We start from the raw sequence: 17,209 nt of genomic DNA on the forward strand, positions 1-17,209 counted from the left end.
TTCCACTGTCATATAAGGGACAGGATGTGCTAGGGTACTTGAAGATTAGAACCACTTCTCATGACCATTGTCTTCAGTCTCCCACTGGGCCAGTCGCGGAGAGGTTTCCAAGGCAACGCTGCATTCGGCACTGAAATCAACAGCTGGGGAGAATTCCTTGGAAACTGCACCGTCACATCATACCTCGGCACCTCCAGCAGTGCAGACCCACTCACCTCGGTTGGGCCACGGATCAGCGTAGAAAGGGGAACACTAGGTAAACCACAAATCACGTATAAGCAGGAGGAGGAGGGTGAGACAGAGTCAGCTGTGGGCATGAGGGTTCACCAGGCCTTCCCGTGCCAACTCCAGTTGCCACAGTGATGCCAGTGGGCTTACTTCCCTATCCGGTTTCCTGCCACTCTCCACTGTGACATTAAACTCTTCCAGCTGCAGCAATATTTACACTGAGACACATCTGAAGCCGCAAAGCTTCATTTGCTGCCTCTGAATTAATTTAATCGGCCCTTCTCATAGTCCTCCTGGCCCTCCATACTGCTCATATCTTCATAACCCCATTGTGTCCCCTAGTGGTGTTTTTCCCATCCCCAGCTTTTAAAAACTACTCCCTGCTACTGACAAGCCTTTTAATGAGCTCTTTAATGAGCTCAACAGGCACTTAATTGAACACGGGTGCCCGACCTGTTCCTTCCCTACCAGCGGCATATCGAAAATAGCATCACATTCTAGAGACATCGGGACTCAAATTGCACACTCTGCCATTCCTGCTCTCAGCGGGGTTGAAAATCTGACCCTCAGTGTCTACCCTGTCAAGCCCTTCATAATCTTAAATGCTTCAATGAGATCACCTCTCATTCTTCTAAACTCCAGAGAACACAGACACAATTTACTCAGCCTCTCATCATAGGACAACACTTTCATCCCAGGAACCCATTCAGTGAACCTTCTCTCTACCGCCTCCAAGACAAAGTATATCCTTCCTTAGATATGGAGAACAAAACTGTGCACAGTACTCCAGGTGTGTGGTCTCACCAAAGTTCTACACAATTGTAGCAAGACTTCCTGTTCTTGTACTCCAATCCCTTGCAATAAAAGCCAACATGCCATTTGCCTTCCTAATTGCTTGGTGGTGTCTGCATATTAACTTGCTGTGTTCTTGCACAAGTACACCCAAGTCTTTCTGAACATCAACAGTTAAAAGTTTCACACCTTTTTAAAAAAAAAAATATTTCTGCTTTTCTGTTCTTACTACTGTTACAACCAGGTGAGAAAGGTCTTCACCTGGTCTTCACCTGGTCTTATTGTAACAGGGTTCAATTTTAATCACACTGTGTTTTTGAGCTCCCCCTTTGTTCACCAGTTTCCAATTATAAAGTAAAGAAATTAGCATGAAACAGGCTTTCTTAGGTTTAAAGAAGAAAAGTGAAATTATTAAACCTTAAATTTAAACTCTAATACGGTTAACTCCTACTGATATACGCCGCGCCATACTAGCATGCGTACACGATATGCACATGCAAATAGAGACAGAAAAGAGAAGAAAAATAAAATGGACAGGTTTGAGGCAATATCAGAAGAGTTTCTTGTTTACTGTGCTTCGAGCTCACTGTCGTCCTTTTGTAAGTAGTCTTGCTCTTCATTGGGGCCCAGTATTCTTCTCAAACCTTGTTCACTGTAGGAGACTTTTCTTTCTTGGAGTTCATGTGTCTTCAATGGTTTCCGAAGCTGGTGAGAGCGAGATGAGAGGAGTGTTCTCAGTCCAGGAGAAAACAGCTTTCTGCTTTCAAATTCCTCGCTGGAAGTTCAAATTCAAAAATCTCCAACAGTCAGTTAGTCATGTGACACAAACTGGCCCGCTCACGTCTGTTTGTGTATTCGGCCATCTTAGTAGTTAACCTGGAATGCTTACCTTTCCACTTTCAATGTCTGGTAATCAAAAATCTATTGTGGATTAAATTGGAGTAGGGAATAGCCCGTTTGTCCTTTGAAGTACTGTCTGTTGATATGCTAATGTCTCTCTCGAGCCAAAGTCTCCCATTGTTTTTTAAAGCAAGTTCTTTCTTTACCAACAACAGTCCAAAATCAATGTTCATGTGGCGAAATTAATTTTCCTCATTCTTGGCAGGTGGGGGGGCTTGCCTGACACTACCAAAATGCATAACCTTACACTTCACCACATTATAGTCCAACTACCATCTTGTTGCCCACTCACTTAACCTGTCTATACTTCTTTGCAGTCTCTTTGTGTCCTCCTCACTGCTAACATTCCCATCCAGCTTTGTATCATCAGCAAACTTAGATACATTACTCTCGGTCTCTTCATCTAAGCTGGCTGTAAAAGGTATTCAAGCCCACCGAATACTTCTCCTAACTATTATATCTGCCCATTGCAACAACAGTTCTGTCCATGTCCCTCCTTTCCCAACCCACCAATAGATTCACGGACAGACACTGTCATAAACAGGTTCCACATCTCTCAATTATGATGTGTTGACCAGGGTACACCCCAAAAGTCAAGAACATTGCACACATAACTATATTGCAATCAAACTTCTATTGCTAAAAGATCTGTGCAGCTTTCTACTCTTTCTTCCTCTCAGGCTGCTCCCTTGATGCCTACAGTTGTGTACCTTTTCAAGCTTTCACGTCTTTCCTCAGTGCTTGCTGATGGTTGGGTATAATGTGTCTGGCTGCTGCATCTTGCAGGGGATTTTTGGGGCTGAGGGGTCTTTGTCTCTGTACCCTGAGCATTAGAACGATCTGATACAAGTTGCATCTTGTCTGCAGACATCTGGGAATGCTGTTGGGAGGGCACATAGTAATGACCTGAAAGCAACATCATGGGACTATTTATGCCAAACAACTCATGCTGGAATTTGGCTTTAGTTGGCCAGTAATGAGAAAGATGCCTGAAAGCTTCCACATCAGATCTTTGAAGCCCCAAGAGATGCACGTATTTAGTCCCCAATCACTCAGAGTGTAGAAGAGAAAACCCTCTCCACTCTGGCATTCAAGGTATTTATAGTAACATTCACACCTTCCCTTATTTGAAGGTTTGACTGTCCTTAGTCCCTCTAATGTGGAGGCCTCTGCTGTAGGTCATTGTGGGGGTTACCACGTGCTTCAGGGTGGATTGCAGTAATACATACATATAATGGTGCTGCAGATGCAGGTAGCTGAATCTTCCAAATGAGCCAATATCTATCTGCAGCACATTCAAGGACAGCATCCACAATATATTTAATGGCCAACAAGCATCCTTTTAAAAGCAGGACCTTAACATCTAGGTCCCAAGACTCTTCAGATAACCATGTCTGCCTCCTTATCTTGCATTTCCAACCCTTTATGTTCTGTCTCAGTCTGTGCACTCCACATAGTCTCACCAACTAACCTCCTTCCCCTGATGACTGAGTGTGGAGGAGAGATGGTGATTAGTGAACATGTGAAGAGTTGCCAGCAGACCTGGAAGGAGAGGAGCCAGGATCCTTTTGCTTGTCTTTCTCTGTTTGTTGCTTTGGCACATCTGAGTGGGTACAAAAGATTGAGAGATAAGCATGAGTAGATGAAGAAAGCATTGGCCATTTCACTTTCTGTACAGAGAAAGGGTTTGTAGTGAACACGATGACAGATTGTGTCTGTTGCAGCAGCTAAAAAGTCATGAGAAGATGAATCCGTAAAAACTACAGCTGACACTTCTCCCACCTATCCTGTCCCCATTCCTCCATTATGCCTGCAGGCGAGTTCCAGGGCTCACTCTCTAGAATGGGATGAGAGGCTGGAGATGGGACTCCACCATCTGTGGCTGTTCTCTGCCATTGGTCAAGGATATCTTCTTCCTTTGAGAAGAAATTGTCATATATTAATTTTATTCAATATTCTGCTTGTATCTCGTTGGAAAAAATGCCTCATCTGAAATACAGTGGTCAGTCAGCAGGTGGCGCCAAGTTCCTTTTCTATTGTCATGGCTTGTTTCTATATTGGGCAGTACCAAGTTCAGATTGTATGTGATGGTCTTTTTTTAAAGCACACCATTTAATTATTTGAAATTATTTCCAAAAACATGGCATATTCTACCAGAAGCCGTTTAAGTCGAAATGCATAAATCAATTAAGTTGTCCAATTGTTAACTTGCTGGGAACTAATGATAATGCTGTAAAATAACATGAGAGGCTCATTTTACTTTTAGTGTTGTTCATGGTATTACTGCTTGTGAGGCAAATAGTTAGTGGCTGTTGGTGCAGTCTGGAGGAGGCTTGAGCCCTAACTCCCATATAATAGTGATAAAACAGCACTGGTTGCTGAAAGAATTGGGAATATCTGAGGCCCACCAGCCTGGTGCAGGGGAGACGGTGACATCGGCACCTAGATTTTTTGATTGGACAGAACAGCACCTGCTGAGTCCTCCATTAATTTGCCATTCAAACTGACACTGCAGTCTGGAGATAAAACTTGAGAAAGCTTCTCCTTCCCTTGGATTGAGGCTGTGCCCCGAATCAAGCTCCAGGTGGCAGTGCAGGATTGTATTTCCTGACTCTCCTCCTGGAAACTGTCTTGTGTTCTTCCTTAACCCAGGAGATGAAAAGAAAGATCTGCTCCATAATAAAGGAAAATTGAACCCTCTGCGAATTTATCTAAATCTACAGTCCTGCTCCAGTCAGAAATGTTAATTATTCTTACTCAGTTGATGCCTAATCATGGGGAATGCACACATTTTGATTTCACTGACCAAGATGATGATCCACTCGGTCTTTAGGACCATACATTTATTTAAAGCTGTAGCAGTATTTCACATTGTTTTCAAACTCAGATCAAGAGGTTTGGATAGAAAGAGTGATATTGGATAATATACAGTGTCATTAAAGATTTCACTTATTGGATAATTTAGCAGATGCTAGTCAGACATTTTGATGAAACAATTTAACATTCTGTTATTGAAGTCCAGAGGTAGGAAAATATTTAAGACTGCTCGATGTTATATTATTTACAGGAAACCCAATATGTTATCCTAATTGGTCTATTTACTGATTTTTTTCAGCATTCACCCCCAAGATGGCTAGATGTGCATTGTTAGACAACATGCATTTTCACAAATTGCCCATTTAAGTGAGGAACATAGGAATAAAGGAACATAGGAGCAGGAGTAGGTCATTCAGCCTGTCGAGCCTGCTCCAACATTCAATTAGATCATGGCTGATCATCTACCTAAAAGTCACTTTCCTGTGCTATCCCCATATCCCTTTACGTCATTAGCATGAAGAAATCTATCATTTTCCTTTGGAGATGAGAAGGCTGAGGTGATTTGATAGAGCTATTCAAAATCATGAGGGGTCTGGACAGAGTAGGTAGAGAGAAACTCTTCCCACTCATGAAAGGATCGAGAATGAGAGGGCACAGATTTAAAGTATTTGGTAAGAGAAGCAAAAGTGACATGAGGAAAAACATTTTTACGCAGCAAGTGGTTAAGGTCTGGAATGTGCTGCCTGAGAATGTGATTGGAGGCAGGCTCAATTGAAGCATTCCAAAGGGAGTTAGTCAGTTCTATGAAAAGGAAGAATGTGCAGGGTTATGGGGAGAAAACAGGGGAATGATACTGAGGGAATTGCTCATTGAGAGCCAGTGCGCACATGATGGGCCAACTGGCCTCCTTCTGCACTGTAATGATTCTGTGATTCTATCTATTTCTGTCTTGAATATGCTCAATGATTGAGCTTCCACAGCCCTCTGGGGTAGAGAATTCCAAAGATTCACCACCCTCTGAGTGAAGAAATTCTTCCTCATCTCAGTCTTAAATGGCCTGCTCCTTATTCTGAGAATATGTCCCCTGGTTCTAGTCTCACCAGCTAGGGGAAACATCCTGTCTACATCCACCCTGTCACATCTTGTAAGAATTTTGTAAGTTTCAATGAGATCACGTCTCATTCTTCGAAACGCCAGAGGATACAGGCCCAGTTTCCTAAATCTCTCCTCATAAAACAATCCAGCCATCCCAGGAATTAATCTGGTGAACCTCCGTTGCACTCTCTCTATGGCAAGCATATCCTTCCTCAGGAAAGGAGACCAAAACTGTACACAATACTACAGGTGCAGTCTTACCAAGCCTCTGTCCAATTGCAGCAAGACTTCTTTACTCCTGTATTCAAATCCCCTTGCGATGAAGGCCAACATAACATTTGCCTTCCTAATTGCTTGCTGCATCTACATACTACCTTTTAGTGACTCGTGAACAATGACACCCAGGTCTCTTTGGTCATCAACACTTCCCAAACTCTCACCATTTAAGAAATACTGTCTTTTTGTTTTTTCTATAAAAGTGGATGATTTCACACCTTTTCACATTATATTCCATTTGCCATGTTCTTGCCCATTCACTTAGCCTGTCCAAGTTCCCTTGAAGCCTCTTGGCATTCTCCTCACAACTTACATTCCCTCCTCGTTTTATATCATCAGCCAATTTGGAAATCTCACATTTGATCCCCACATCCAAATCATTTATATCGATTCTGAACAGCTGTGGTCCCAGCATTGATCTTTGCGATACCCCACTAGTAACAGCCTGCCATTCTGAGGATGACCTGTAGATTCCTACTCTCTGTTTTTTGTCTGGTAACCAATTCTCAATCCATACCAGTATACTGCCCCCATCCGATGTGCTCTAATTTTGTTTACAACCTCTTGTGTGAGACCTTATCAAAAGCCTTCTGAAAATCCAAATTCAGCGCATCCACTGGTTCTCCTTTATCTATGCCACAAGTAACATCCTCAAAAAACTCCAACAGGTTTGTCAAATATGATTTCCTTTTCATAAATCAATGTTGACTCTGCCTAATCATATTATTTTCTAAGTGTCTAGTTATCACATTCTTTATGATAGATTCTAACATTTTCCCTACGATTGACATCAAATTAACAGGTCTGAAGTTCTCCATTTTCTCCCTCCCTTTTTAAATATTGGGGTTACATTTGCTACTTTCCAGTCTGCAGGAACCATTCCAGAATCTATAGAATTTTGAAAGATAACCACCAATACATCCACTATCTGTATAGCCATCTCCAAAGTTAAAAGACAGGACCTCCAGGGTTGTAATCTCGGGATTACTCCCTGTGCCACGTGCCAATGAGGCTAGAAATAGGAAGATAGTGCAGCTAAACACGTGGCTGAACAGCTGGTGTAGGAGGGAGGGTTTCAGATATCTGGATCATTGGGATCTCTTCCGGGACAGGTGGGACCTGTACAAGAAGGGTGGGTTGCATCTAAACTGGAGGGGCACAAATATCCTGGCTGCGAGGTTTGCTAGCGTCACTCAGGAGGGTTTTAAACTCGTGTGGCAGGGGGGTGGGAACCAGAGCAGTAGGACAGCAGGTGAAATAAATGAGGGGGAACTAGTAATTAAGGCCAGTAAGACTAAGAGGAAGAGCAGGCAGGGAGATGTTGCGGAGCACAGCGGGACTGGTGGTCTGAAGTGCATTTGTTTCAATGCAAGAAGTATAACAGGTAAGGCAGATGAACTTAGAGCTTGGATTAATACTTGGAACTATGATGTTGTTGCTATTACAGAGACTTGGTTGAGGGAAGGACAGGATTGGCAGCTAAATGTTCCGGGATTTAGAAGCTTCAGGTGGGATAGAGGGGGATGTAAAAGGGGTGGGGGAGTTGCATTACTGGTTAAGGAGAATATCACAGCTGTACTGGGGGAGGACACCTCAGAGGGGTCATGGAGCGAGGCAATATGGGTGGAGCTCAGGAATAGGAAGGGTGCAGTCACGATGTTGGGGGTTTTCTACAGGCCTCTCAACAGCCAGCGGGAGGTAGAGGAGCAGATATGTAGACAGATTTTGGAAAGATGCAAAGGTGACAGGGTTGTAGTGGTGGGTGATTTTAACTTCCCCTATATTGACTGGGACTCACTTAGTGCTAGGGGCTTAGATGGGGCAGAATTTGTAAGGAATATCCAGGAGGGCTTCTTGAAACAATATGTAGATAGTTCAACTAGGGATGGGGCCGTACTGGATCTGGTATTGGGGAATGAGCCCGGCCAAGTGGTCGAAGTCTCAGTAGGGGAGCATTTCGGGAACAGTGACCATAATTCCATAAGTTTTAAGGTACTTGTGGATAAGGATAAGAGTAGTCCTCGGGTGAAGGTGCTAAATTGGGGGAAGGCTAATTATAACAATATTAGGCAGGAACTGAAGAATTTAGATTGGGAGCGTCTGTTTGAGGGTAAATCAACATCTGACATGTGGGAGTCTTTCAAACGTCAGTTGATTAGAATCCAGGACCAGCATGGTCCTGTGAGGAAGAAGGATAAGTTTGGCAAGTTTCGGGAACCTTGGATAACGCGGGATATTGTGAGCCTAGTCAAAAAGAAAAAGGAAACATTCGTAAGTGTTGGAAGGCTGGGAACAGACGAAGCCCTTGAGGAATAAAAAGACAGTAGGAAGGAACTTAAGCAAGGAGTCAGGAGGGCTAAAAAGGGTCATGAAAAGTCATTTGCAAACAGGATTAAGGAAAATCCCAAGGCTTTTGATACGTCTATAAAGAGCAAGAGGGTAACCAAGAAAAGGGTTGGCCCACTCAAGGACAGAGGAGGGAATCTATGTATGGAGCCAGAGGAAATGGGAGAGGTGCTAAATGATTACTTTGCATCAGTATTCACCAAAGAGAAGGACTTGGTGGATGATGAGTCTAGGGAAGGGAGTGTAGATAGTCTCGGTCATGTCGTTGTCAAAAAGGAGGAGGTGTTGGGCGTCTTGCAAAGCATTAAGGTAGATAAGTCCCCAGGGCCTGATGGGATCTACCCCAGAATACTGAGGGAGGCAAGGGAAGAAATTGCTGGGGCCTTGACAGATATCTTTGCATCCTCATTGGCTACAGGTGAGGTCCCGGAGGACTGGAGTGTAGCCAGTGTTGTTCCTTTGTTTAAGAAGGGTAGCAAGGATAATCCAGGAAATTATAGGCCGGTGAGCCTTACGTCAGTGGGAGGGAAATTATGAGGGAGGATTCTTCGGGACAGGATTTACTCCCATTTGGAAACAAACAAACTTATTAGCGAAAAGCAGCATGGTTTTGTGAAGGGGAGGTCGTGTCTCACTAATTTGATTGAGTTTTTTGAGGAAGTGACAAAGATGATTGATGAAGGAAGGGCAGTGGATGTTATCTATATGGACTTCAGTGAAGCCTTTGACAAGGTCCCTCATGGCAGACTGGTACAAAAGGTGAAGTCACACGGGATCAGAGGTGAGCTGGCAAGATGGATACAGAACTGGCTCAGTCATAGAAGACAGAGGGTAGCAGTGGAAGGGTGCTTTTCTGAATGGAGGGATGTGACTAGTGGTGTTCCACAGGGATCAGTGCTGGGACCTTTGCTGTTTGTAGTATATATAAATGATTTGGAGGAAAATGTAGCTGGTCTGATTAGTAAGTTTGCGGAAGACACCAAGGTTGGTGGAGTTGCAGATAGTGATGAGGATTGTCAGAGGATACAGCAGGATATAGATTGGTAGGAGACTTGGGCGGAGAAATGGCAGATGGAGTTTAATCCGGACAAATGTGAGGTAATGCATTTTGGAAGGTCTAATGCAGGTGGGATGTATACAGTAAATGGCAGAACCCTTAGGAGTATTGACAGGCAGAGAGATCTGGGCGTACAAGTTCACAGGTCACTGAAAGTGGCAATGCAGGTGGATAAGGTAGTCAAGAAGGCATACGGCATGCTTGCCTTCATCGGTCGGGGAATAGAGTATAAAAATTGGCAAGTCATGCTGCAGCTGTACAGAACTTTAGTTAGGCCACACTTAGAATATTGTGTGCAATTCTGGTCGCCACACTACCAGAAGGATGTGGAGGCTTTGGAGAGGGGACAGAAGAGGTTTACCAGGATGTTGCCTGGTCTGGAGGGCATTAGCTATGAGGAGAGGTTGGATAAACTCTGATTGTTTTCACTGGAACGACAGAGCTGGAGGGGCGACATGATAGAGGTTTACAAAGTTATGAGCGGCATGGACAGAGTGGATGGTCAGAAGCTTTTTCCCAGGGTGGAAGAGTCAGTTACTAGGGGACATAGGTTTAAGGTGCGAGGGGCAAAGTTTAGAGGGGATGTGCAAGGCAAGTTCTTTACACAGAGTGTGGTGAGTGCCTGGAACTTGCTGCCGGGGGAGGTGGTGGAAGCAGTTACGATAGCGACATTTAAGAGGCATCTTGACAAATACATGAATAGGATGGGAATAGAGGGATACGGTCCCCGCAAGTGCAGAAGGTTTTAGTTTAGGCAGGCATCAAGATCTGCGCAGGCTTGGAGGGCCGAATGGCCTGTTCCTGTGCTGTATCGTTCTTTGTTCCTTAAACACTCTGCGATGCAGATCATCTGGTCCAGGGGATTTATCAACTTTCAATGAGTTAATTTTTCGAGTACCACCTCTTTATAAATACTAATTTATTTCAGTCTCTCATTTTCACAAGTCCTTTGGTTCCCTTGTATTTTTGGGAGATTTTCTGTATCTTACTCAGTGAAGACAGGCACAAAGTAATTGTTTAGTTTCTCTGCCATTTCCCTATTCTCCATTATAAATTCTCCTGTCTCTGCCAGTTTATGTATTTTGGCAACTCTGTGGATGACTTCTTACAGCCACGTATCTGAACACTGTTCAATTATCTGCGAACATTCCCACTTATGGGACTGAATTTTATAGAGCCCTTGATGTCGGGAATGGTGGCAGGGTGGGGGGGGGGCATGAAGATTGCTCTGGATGAGGCCCACCACCGACCCCAATGCCAGCAGGGCCTGTCCCAATCTCAACGGAGGCTGAGAGACCTCATGACGGTGCCCCTGCCACTCAGCGACGGGACCACGATTTATATTTTAAATAAATTAACTTACCTACATTAATGAAGTTCCCTTCAACTCCTGATTTGCCGCCATGATCTTCATCCTGGCGGACTGCACTGTCCAGGGAAATCCCCGTCCAGGGAAACAAGGCGCAACACCTGTGGAGAAGGGGGAAGGAGGTAATTTTCTCAGTGGGGGGAAGTGGGGTCAAACTTACCTGATTGGTCGAGGGGGTGATGGGAAGGGGTAAAGGACAAACATTTGTGCGGGTAAGGTCAGGTACTGAAGGTAAGTATTTTTGGGGGGCAGGAATGACATGTAAAGCTAATGGTGGGTGGGAGATTGGCTGGAAAGATTTTTTAATGTTTTTAAATACTTTTAAAAGCACTGCCTCTTTAAAAATTCAAACTGTCATTTAGGGCTCTAAGCCCTTTAAAAATGACACCGGCACCGGCAGAGTGACGCCAGATGCTGTTGCTGGGGATGGTTTGCCTGCATCCTCCACGTCATTGAGGGGGGGCTGTCCACCCCGGGCATGTTAATCAGCCGCCGCGTTTAAGATCACGGCGGCTCTGTGGAGTGAACACCATCTTTTACAGTCGCCGCCGTACTCGGTGGCAGCCTCATAAAATCCAGCCCATGATCTTACAATGGAGGAAAGATCATTGATGAAGCAGCTGAAAATGGTTCGGACTAGGAACTCCTGCAGTAATGTCCTGGGCTTAGATATTTGGCCTGCAACAATAACAGCCATCTTCTTTTGTGCCAGGTATGACTCCAACCAGTGGTGGGTTTTCCCCCTGATTCCCTTTAACTTCAATTTTGCTCCTTGATGCTGCACTTGGTTGAATGCTGCCTTGATATCAAGGGCTGTCACTCTCACCTCACCTCTTGAATTCAGTTCTTTGTCCATGTTTGGACCAAGGCTGTAATGAGGTCTGGAGCCGAGTGGCTCTGGTGGAACCCTAAACATCGGTGAGCAGATTATTGCTGTGTAAGTGGTGCTCGATAGCACTGTTGACAACACCTTTGATCACTTTGCTGGTGATCGAGAGTAGACTGATGGGGCAATAGTTGCCAGATTGGATTTGTCCTGCTTTTTGTGGATAGGAACAACCTGGGCAATTTTCCAGATGTTCCGGTAGATAGCAGTGTTGTAGCTGTGCTGGAACATCTTAGCTAGGGGTCCGGCTAGTTCAGGAGCACAAGTCTTCAATACAATTGCCGCAGTGTTGTGAGGAACAATAATCTTTGCTGTATTCAGTACCTACAGTCACTTCTTGACTTATTTTTTGTTTTTTTGTGGGATGTGGGCATCGCTGGCAAGGCCAGCATTTGTTGTTCAACCCTAATTGCCCTTGAACTAAGTGGCTTACTAGGTCATTTCAGAGGGCAGTTAAGAGTCAGCCACATTGCTGTGGGTCTGGAGTCACATGTAAGCCAGACCAGGTAAGGATGGCAGATTTCCTTCCCTAAAGAACATTAATGAACCAGATGGGTTTTTACAACAATCGATGATCGTTTCATGGCACCATTACTGAGACTAGCTTTTATTTCCAGATTTTTAAAAATGAATTAATTGAATTTATTAATTAATTTTAAATTCAACCGGCTGCCATGGTAAGATTTGAACCAATGACCCCAGAGCATTAGCCTGGACCTCTGGATTACTAGTTCAGTGACATTGCTACTATGCCACCGTCACAGTGATAGCACATGGAGTGAATCAAATTGGCTGAATACTGGCGTCTGTGATCCTGGGAACCTCAGGAGGATGCCGAGATGGATCATCCACTCAGCACTTCCAGCTGAAGATGGTCGCAAATGCACCAGCCTCGTCTTTTGCACTGACATGCTGGGCTCCCCCATCATTGAGGATGGGGTGTTTGTGGAGCCTCCTCCTCCAGTTAGTTGCTTAGTTGTCCACCACCATTCATGACAGGATATTGCAGGACTTCAGAGCTTTGATCTGATCCATTGGTTGTGGGATCACTTAGCTCTGTCTATTACATGCTATTTCTGCTGTTTAGCATGCATGTAGTCCTGTGTTGTAGCTTCACTAGGTTGGCACCTCATATTTAGGTATGCCTGGTGCTGCTCCTGGCATGCTGTTCTGCACTCCTCATTGAACCAGGGCTGATTCTTTGGCTTGTTGGTAATGGTAGACTGTGGGATATGCCGGGCCATGAGATTACAGTTTCTGGTTGAATACTATTCTGTTGCTGCTGATGGCCCACAGTGTCTCATGGATTCCCAGTTTTTGAGCTGCTAGATCTGTTCTGAATCTATCCCATTTAGCATGCTGGTAGTACTACACAATATGATAGACAGTGTCCACAGTGTGAAGATGGGACTTCATCTCCAAATGGACGGTGGTCACTCCGACAAAACTGTCATAGACAGATGCATCTGCAACAGGTAGATTGGTGAGGACGAGGTCAAGCAGGTTTTTCCCTCTTGTTGGTTCCCTCGCCATCTGCCGAAGACCCAGTCCAGCAGCTATGTCTTTCAGGACTCAGTGGTGCTACTGAGCCACTCTTGGTGATGGGCATTGAAGACCTCCACCCAGAGTACATTCTGCGCCCTTGCTAACCTCACTGCTTCTTCCTATTGGTTTTCAACATGCAGGAGTACTGATTCATCAGCCGAGGGAGGGCGGTAGATGGTAATCAGCATGAGGTTTCCTTGCCCATATTTGACTTGATGCCATGAGACTTCACCATCCCTGGGTATGTCCGGAGTCAATGTTGAGGACTCCCAGGGCAACTCCCTCCTGACTGTATACCACTGTGCCGCCACTTCTGGGGAGTCTATCCTGCCGGTCCGATGGGACATACCTAGGGATGGTGATGGAGGAGTCCAGTACATTGGCTGTAATGTATGATTTGGTGAGTATGACTATGTCAGGCTATTGCTTTACTAGTCTGTGGGAGAAATCTCCCAATTGTGGCACAAGTCCCCGGATGTTAGTAAGGAAGACTTTGCCCGGCTGACTGGGCAGGGTGTGCCGTTCAATATCAACATCCTGGGGTTACCATTGACCAGAAACTGAACTGAACCAGCCACACAAATACTGTGGCTACAAGAGTAGGTCAAATGCTGGGAATTCTGCGGCGAGTAACTCACCTCCTGACTCCCCAAAGCCTGTCCACTATCTACAAATCACGAGTCAGGAGTGTTATGGAATACTGTCCACTTGCCTGGATGGGGCAGCTCCAACAAAACTCAAGAAGCTCGACACCATCCAGGACAAAGCAGCCTGCTTGATCATCACCCCGTCCACTGCTGGCGCACAGTGGCAGCAGTGTGTACCAAATACAAAATGAACTGCAGCAACTCGCCAAGCCTCTTTCAACGGCCTCTTCCAATCCTGTCACCTCTACCACCTAGTAGGGCAAGGGCAACAGACACATGTGAACACCACCACCTGCAAGTTCCCCTTCAAGGCACACACGATCCATACTTGGGACTTATCATCATTCATTCACCATCGCTGGGGCAAAATCCTGGAACTCCCTAACAGCACTGTTGGTGTACCTGCACCAGATGGACTGCAGTGGTTCAAGAAGTCGGCTCACCATCACCTTCTCAAGGGCAATTAGAAATGGACAATACATGCTGGCATTGTCAGCAAGGCTTACAACCCATGAAAAAAGATTTTTAAAAATCTGGCAGTTTAGTCTCTCAATCCCTCCATTGCCTGTGATTTGTCGTGCTGCTTGTCAGATATCTAGTATTGAATGAGCAGAAATTTTCTCCAATTAAATATTAAGAGAACAATGGGTCCTCACCACAAATTTTGTTCCCTAGCTACCAACTCCATCCCTCTCCCTGGCCACCTATTGAGGCTGAACTAGAATTCACAATATTGGCATCCTATTTGACCCTAATGTGAGTTTCAGACTCCTTAATCCTCTCCATTACCAAAACCCCCTCCTTTCACCTCTGTAACATCGCCAGTCTCCGCCTCAGCCTCAGTTCATTTGTGCTGAAACCCTCATCCATGTCTTTATTACCACTAATCTAGACTTGTCCAGTGCTCCCCTTATTTTCAAATCCCTCCATGGCCTCTCCCCTCCCTATCTCTAAATCCTTTCAACCAATATTGCCCTTAAAATCTAGTTGTTGTGCGTGGCCCATATTTTTCAGTGCATGGTCCCTTTTAAATTTTTTGTGGGGCTGCGCATCGCACAGCTTTGCGGGCACATTGCTTGAAAACTCTGTGCTCCTCCTATTCTGGCATATTGTGCATCCACAATTTTCTTCACATTTTCCTTCATCGTGCCTTCAGCTGTCTGGGTCCTAAACTCTGGAATTGTCTTCCTAAACCTCCACGCCTCTCTACCTCTTTCTCCTCCTGTAAGAAGTTTCTTAAAACCTACTTCTCTGAACAAGCTTCTGGTCAGCTATCCTGACCTTATGTGGCTTAGTGTAAATTTTTATTTGATAAAGGCACTATATAAATGCAGGTTGTTGTTACTCTTCTCATTGTATACATGGGAACACATTGTCCAAGATAAAAAGGCTGTACTTTTACATTTCACTAATTCACAGAAATGAACTGCAGTAACAGCTTGCCTCTCTCTATCTTGATTGATCGTTAAGATTCAATATGACCGTGTAGAGTTTAGAAATAGCACTATACGAATTATATCAGTGTCAGTGATATATGTGTTCATTTCATCAACACTACGTGTGAGAAAGGCCTAAGAATTGCGAAACGAATAAAGTTTGATACTAATTTTGAAATAAATATGTAATATTTAATACTTGCATCATGAGGCTGCCATTTTCTCTTGTATTTGTACAGGGAAAGAGGGAATCCTGCGATGTCTTCCCGACCTGGCTGGGAGGGATTTGCTCAGAGGAACACTGTCACCCGAATCCCAGAGTGAGCGGAGCCAAGCCGGGTTAAACAATCTCACTCCAGGCCAGACATCCCAGCTTAGCGACTTAACTGCTTCCTACAAGAACAGATTCAACTTCCCATTTGTGATCTGTGCCAGGATGAATGACATTGACACCATCATCCAACAGCTCAGCAGCAGAATCCGCAACAGCCCGGAACACGAGCTTCAGATCAGTATCGAGGAGGTTAAAAAGATCTGCCACCTCCGTCTTTTGGATATCTCCACCCAGTTAGCCCAGGTCACCAAGCTGTAATAAGAAGGATTATCAGAGAGATTCAAAACATCAAATACTAGGACATCGGACGTCACGCTCTGAATGGAATGTAGAATGCAGAATGTAACATCGCAAATCGAAAATAAGTCATTTTAGAAATCTAATAAAGGCAGCAAAGCTAGAATCTGTTCTGTTTTGTTTAATTTCATTCAATCTTACACTGTGAAGAGAAGAAATGTATTTGCACATTATCTCTGGCACTATCCTGAATGTTAGAATACTGAGATTATTGGTGCAGATGGTTATAATTTATTGAACATAGGCCCCCTGAAGATGCCCTTGAATTTGGTCATATAATGAATTAAAGTTCGGAAATCTCAACGGAATTCCCAGAAAGCAGCGATGTGAGACTAAGCACGTCTTCACTTTGAAAGAGCCAGTTAAGGAACAATGGGCCGAATGGCTTCCTTCTGTGCTGTAAGTTTCTATGATTCTATGAAATAGAATTCCATTGAATTAGTCATTAACCTAAAGCACACAAAAAATGAAATACTGCCGATGCTGGAAATCTTTAAAAAAAGCAGAAAATGCTGGAACTACTCAGCAGGCCAGGCAGCATCTTGTGGGGAGAGAAACCAAGTTAATGTTTTAGGTCAATGACCTTTTGTCAGAACTGGCAAAGATTAAAGATATAACATGTAAGCTGCAGAAGAGAAGGTTGAGAGGATATTTGATAGAAGTGTTCAAAATCATGATGGGTCTGGACAGAGCAGACAGGGAGAATCTGTTCCCACAGGTGGAAGGATCCAGAACAATTGACAAGAGAAGCAATAGCGACATGAGGACAAACCTTTTCACACAGACAGTGGTTCACATCTGGAATGCACTGCCTAAGAGTGTAGTGGAGGCAGATTCAATCGAGCTGGCCACCTCTGAGGAGGAGGAGGAAGCCTCAGAGGGTACACCGTCACATCATTCCCCCGCACCCTTTACCAGCAAAGATACTATCACATCGGTGGGTTTCTGTTCGCATTTACATTCAGGCATCACAGACGCATGTGAACAGCTGACGGAGGCTGTGACAGCTGACACCACTGACAGTTGGAGGACTCTGGAGGCCAGGCCCTGCTGAGCCCTAGGCTGATGGCGTGCCTCTGGAATTACTGGAAACACGGGAAATGCTGCAGCTGCAGTGAGAGGTAAGGCAGAGATGCCAAAGGCTATTTGTGCCCAGGTATGGATGATGGAGGAGTCCATCCAGG

At 44.7% G+C, this 17,209-nt stretch overlaps 1 protein-coding gene across 1 annotated transcript in view; it reads left to right on the forward strand.

Annotated features, from left to right (window-relative positions):
• Positions 1-16,112, forward strand: part of LOC137370951 (2-oxo-4-hydroxy-4-carboxy-5-ureidoimidazoline decarboxylase-like) — a 44,225-nt gene extending 28,113 nt beyond the window's left edge. Inside the window, exon 2 of the mRNA XM_068032834.1 lies at positions 15,634-16,112. Coding sequence (XP_067888935.1) covers positions 15,634-15,986 — 353 coding nt within the window. The 3' untranslated portion in view covers positions 15,987-16,112. The remainder of the gene's footprint in view (positions 1-15,633) is intronic.
• The last annotated feature ends 1,097 nt before the right edge of the window (positions 16,113-17,209 follow it).

Source organism: Heterodontus francisci, chromosome 6 (assembly GCF_036365525.1).
Source record: "Heterodontus francisci isolate sHetFra1 chromosome 6, sHetFra1.hap1, whole genome shotgun sequence".
Taxonomy (NCBI): Eukaryota; Metazoa; Chordata; class Chondrichthyes; order Heterodontiformes; family Heterodontidae; genus Heterodontus; species Heterodontus francisci.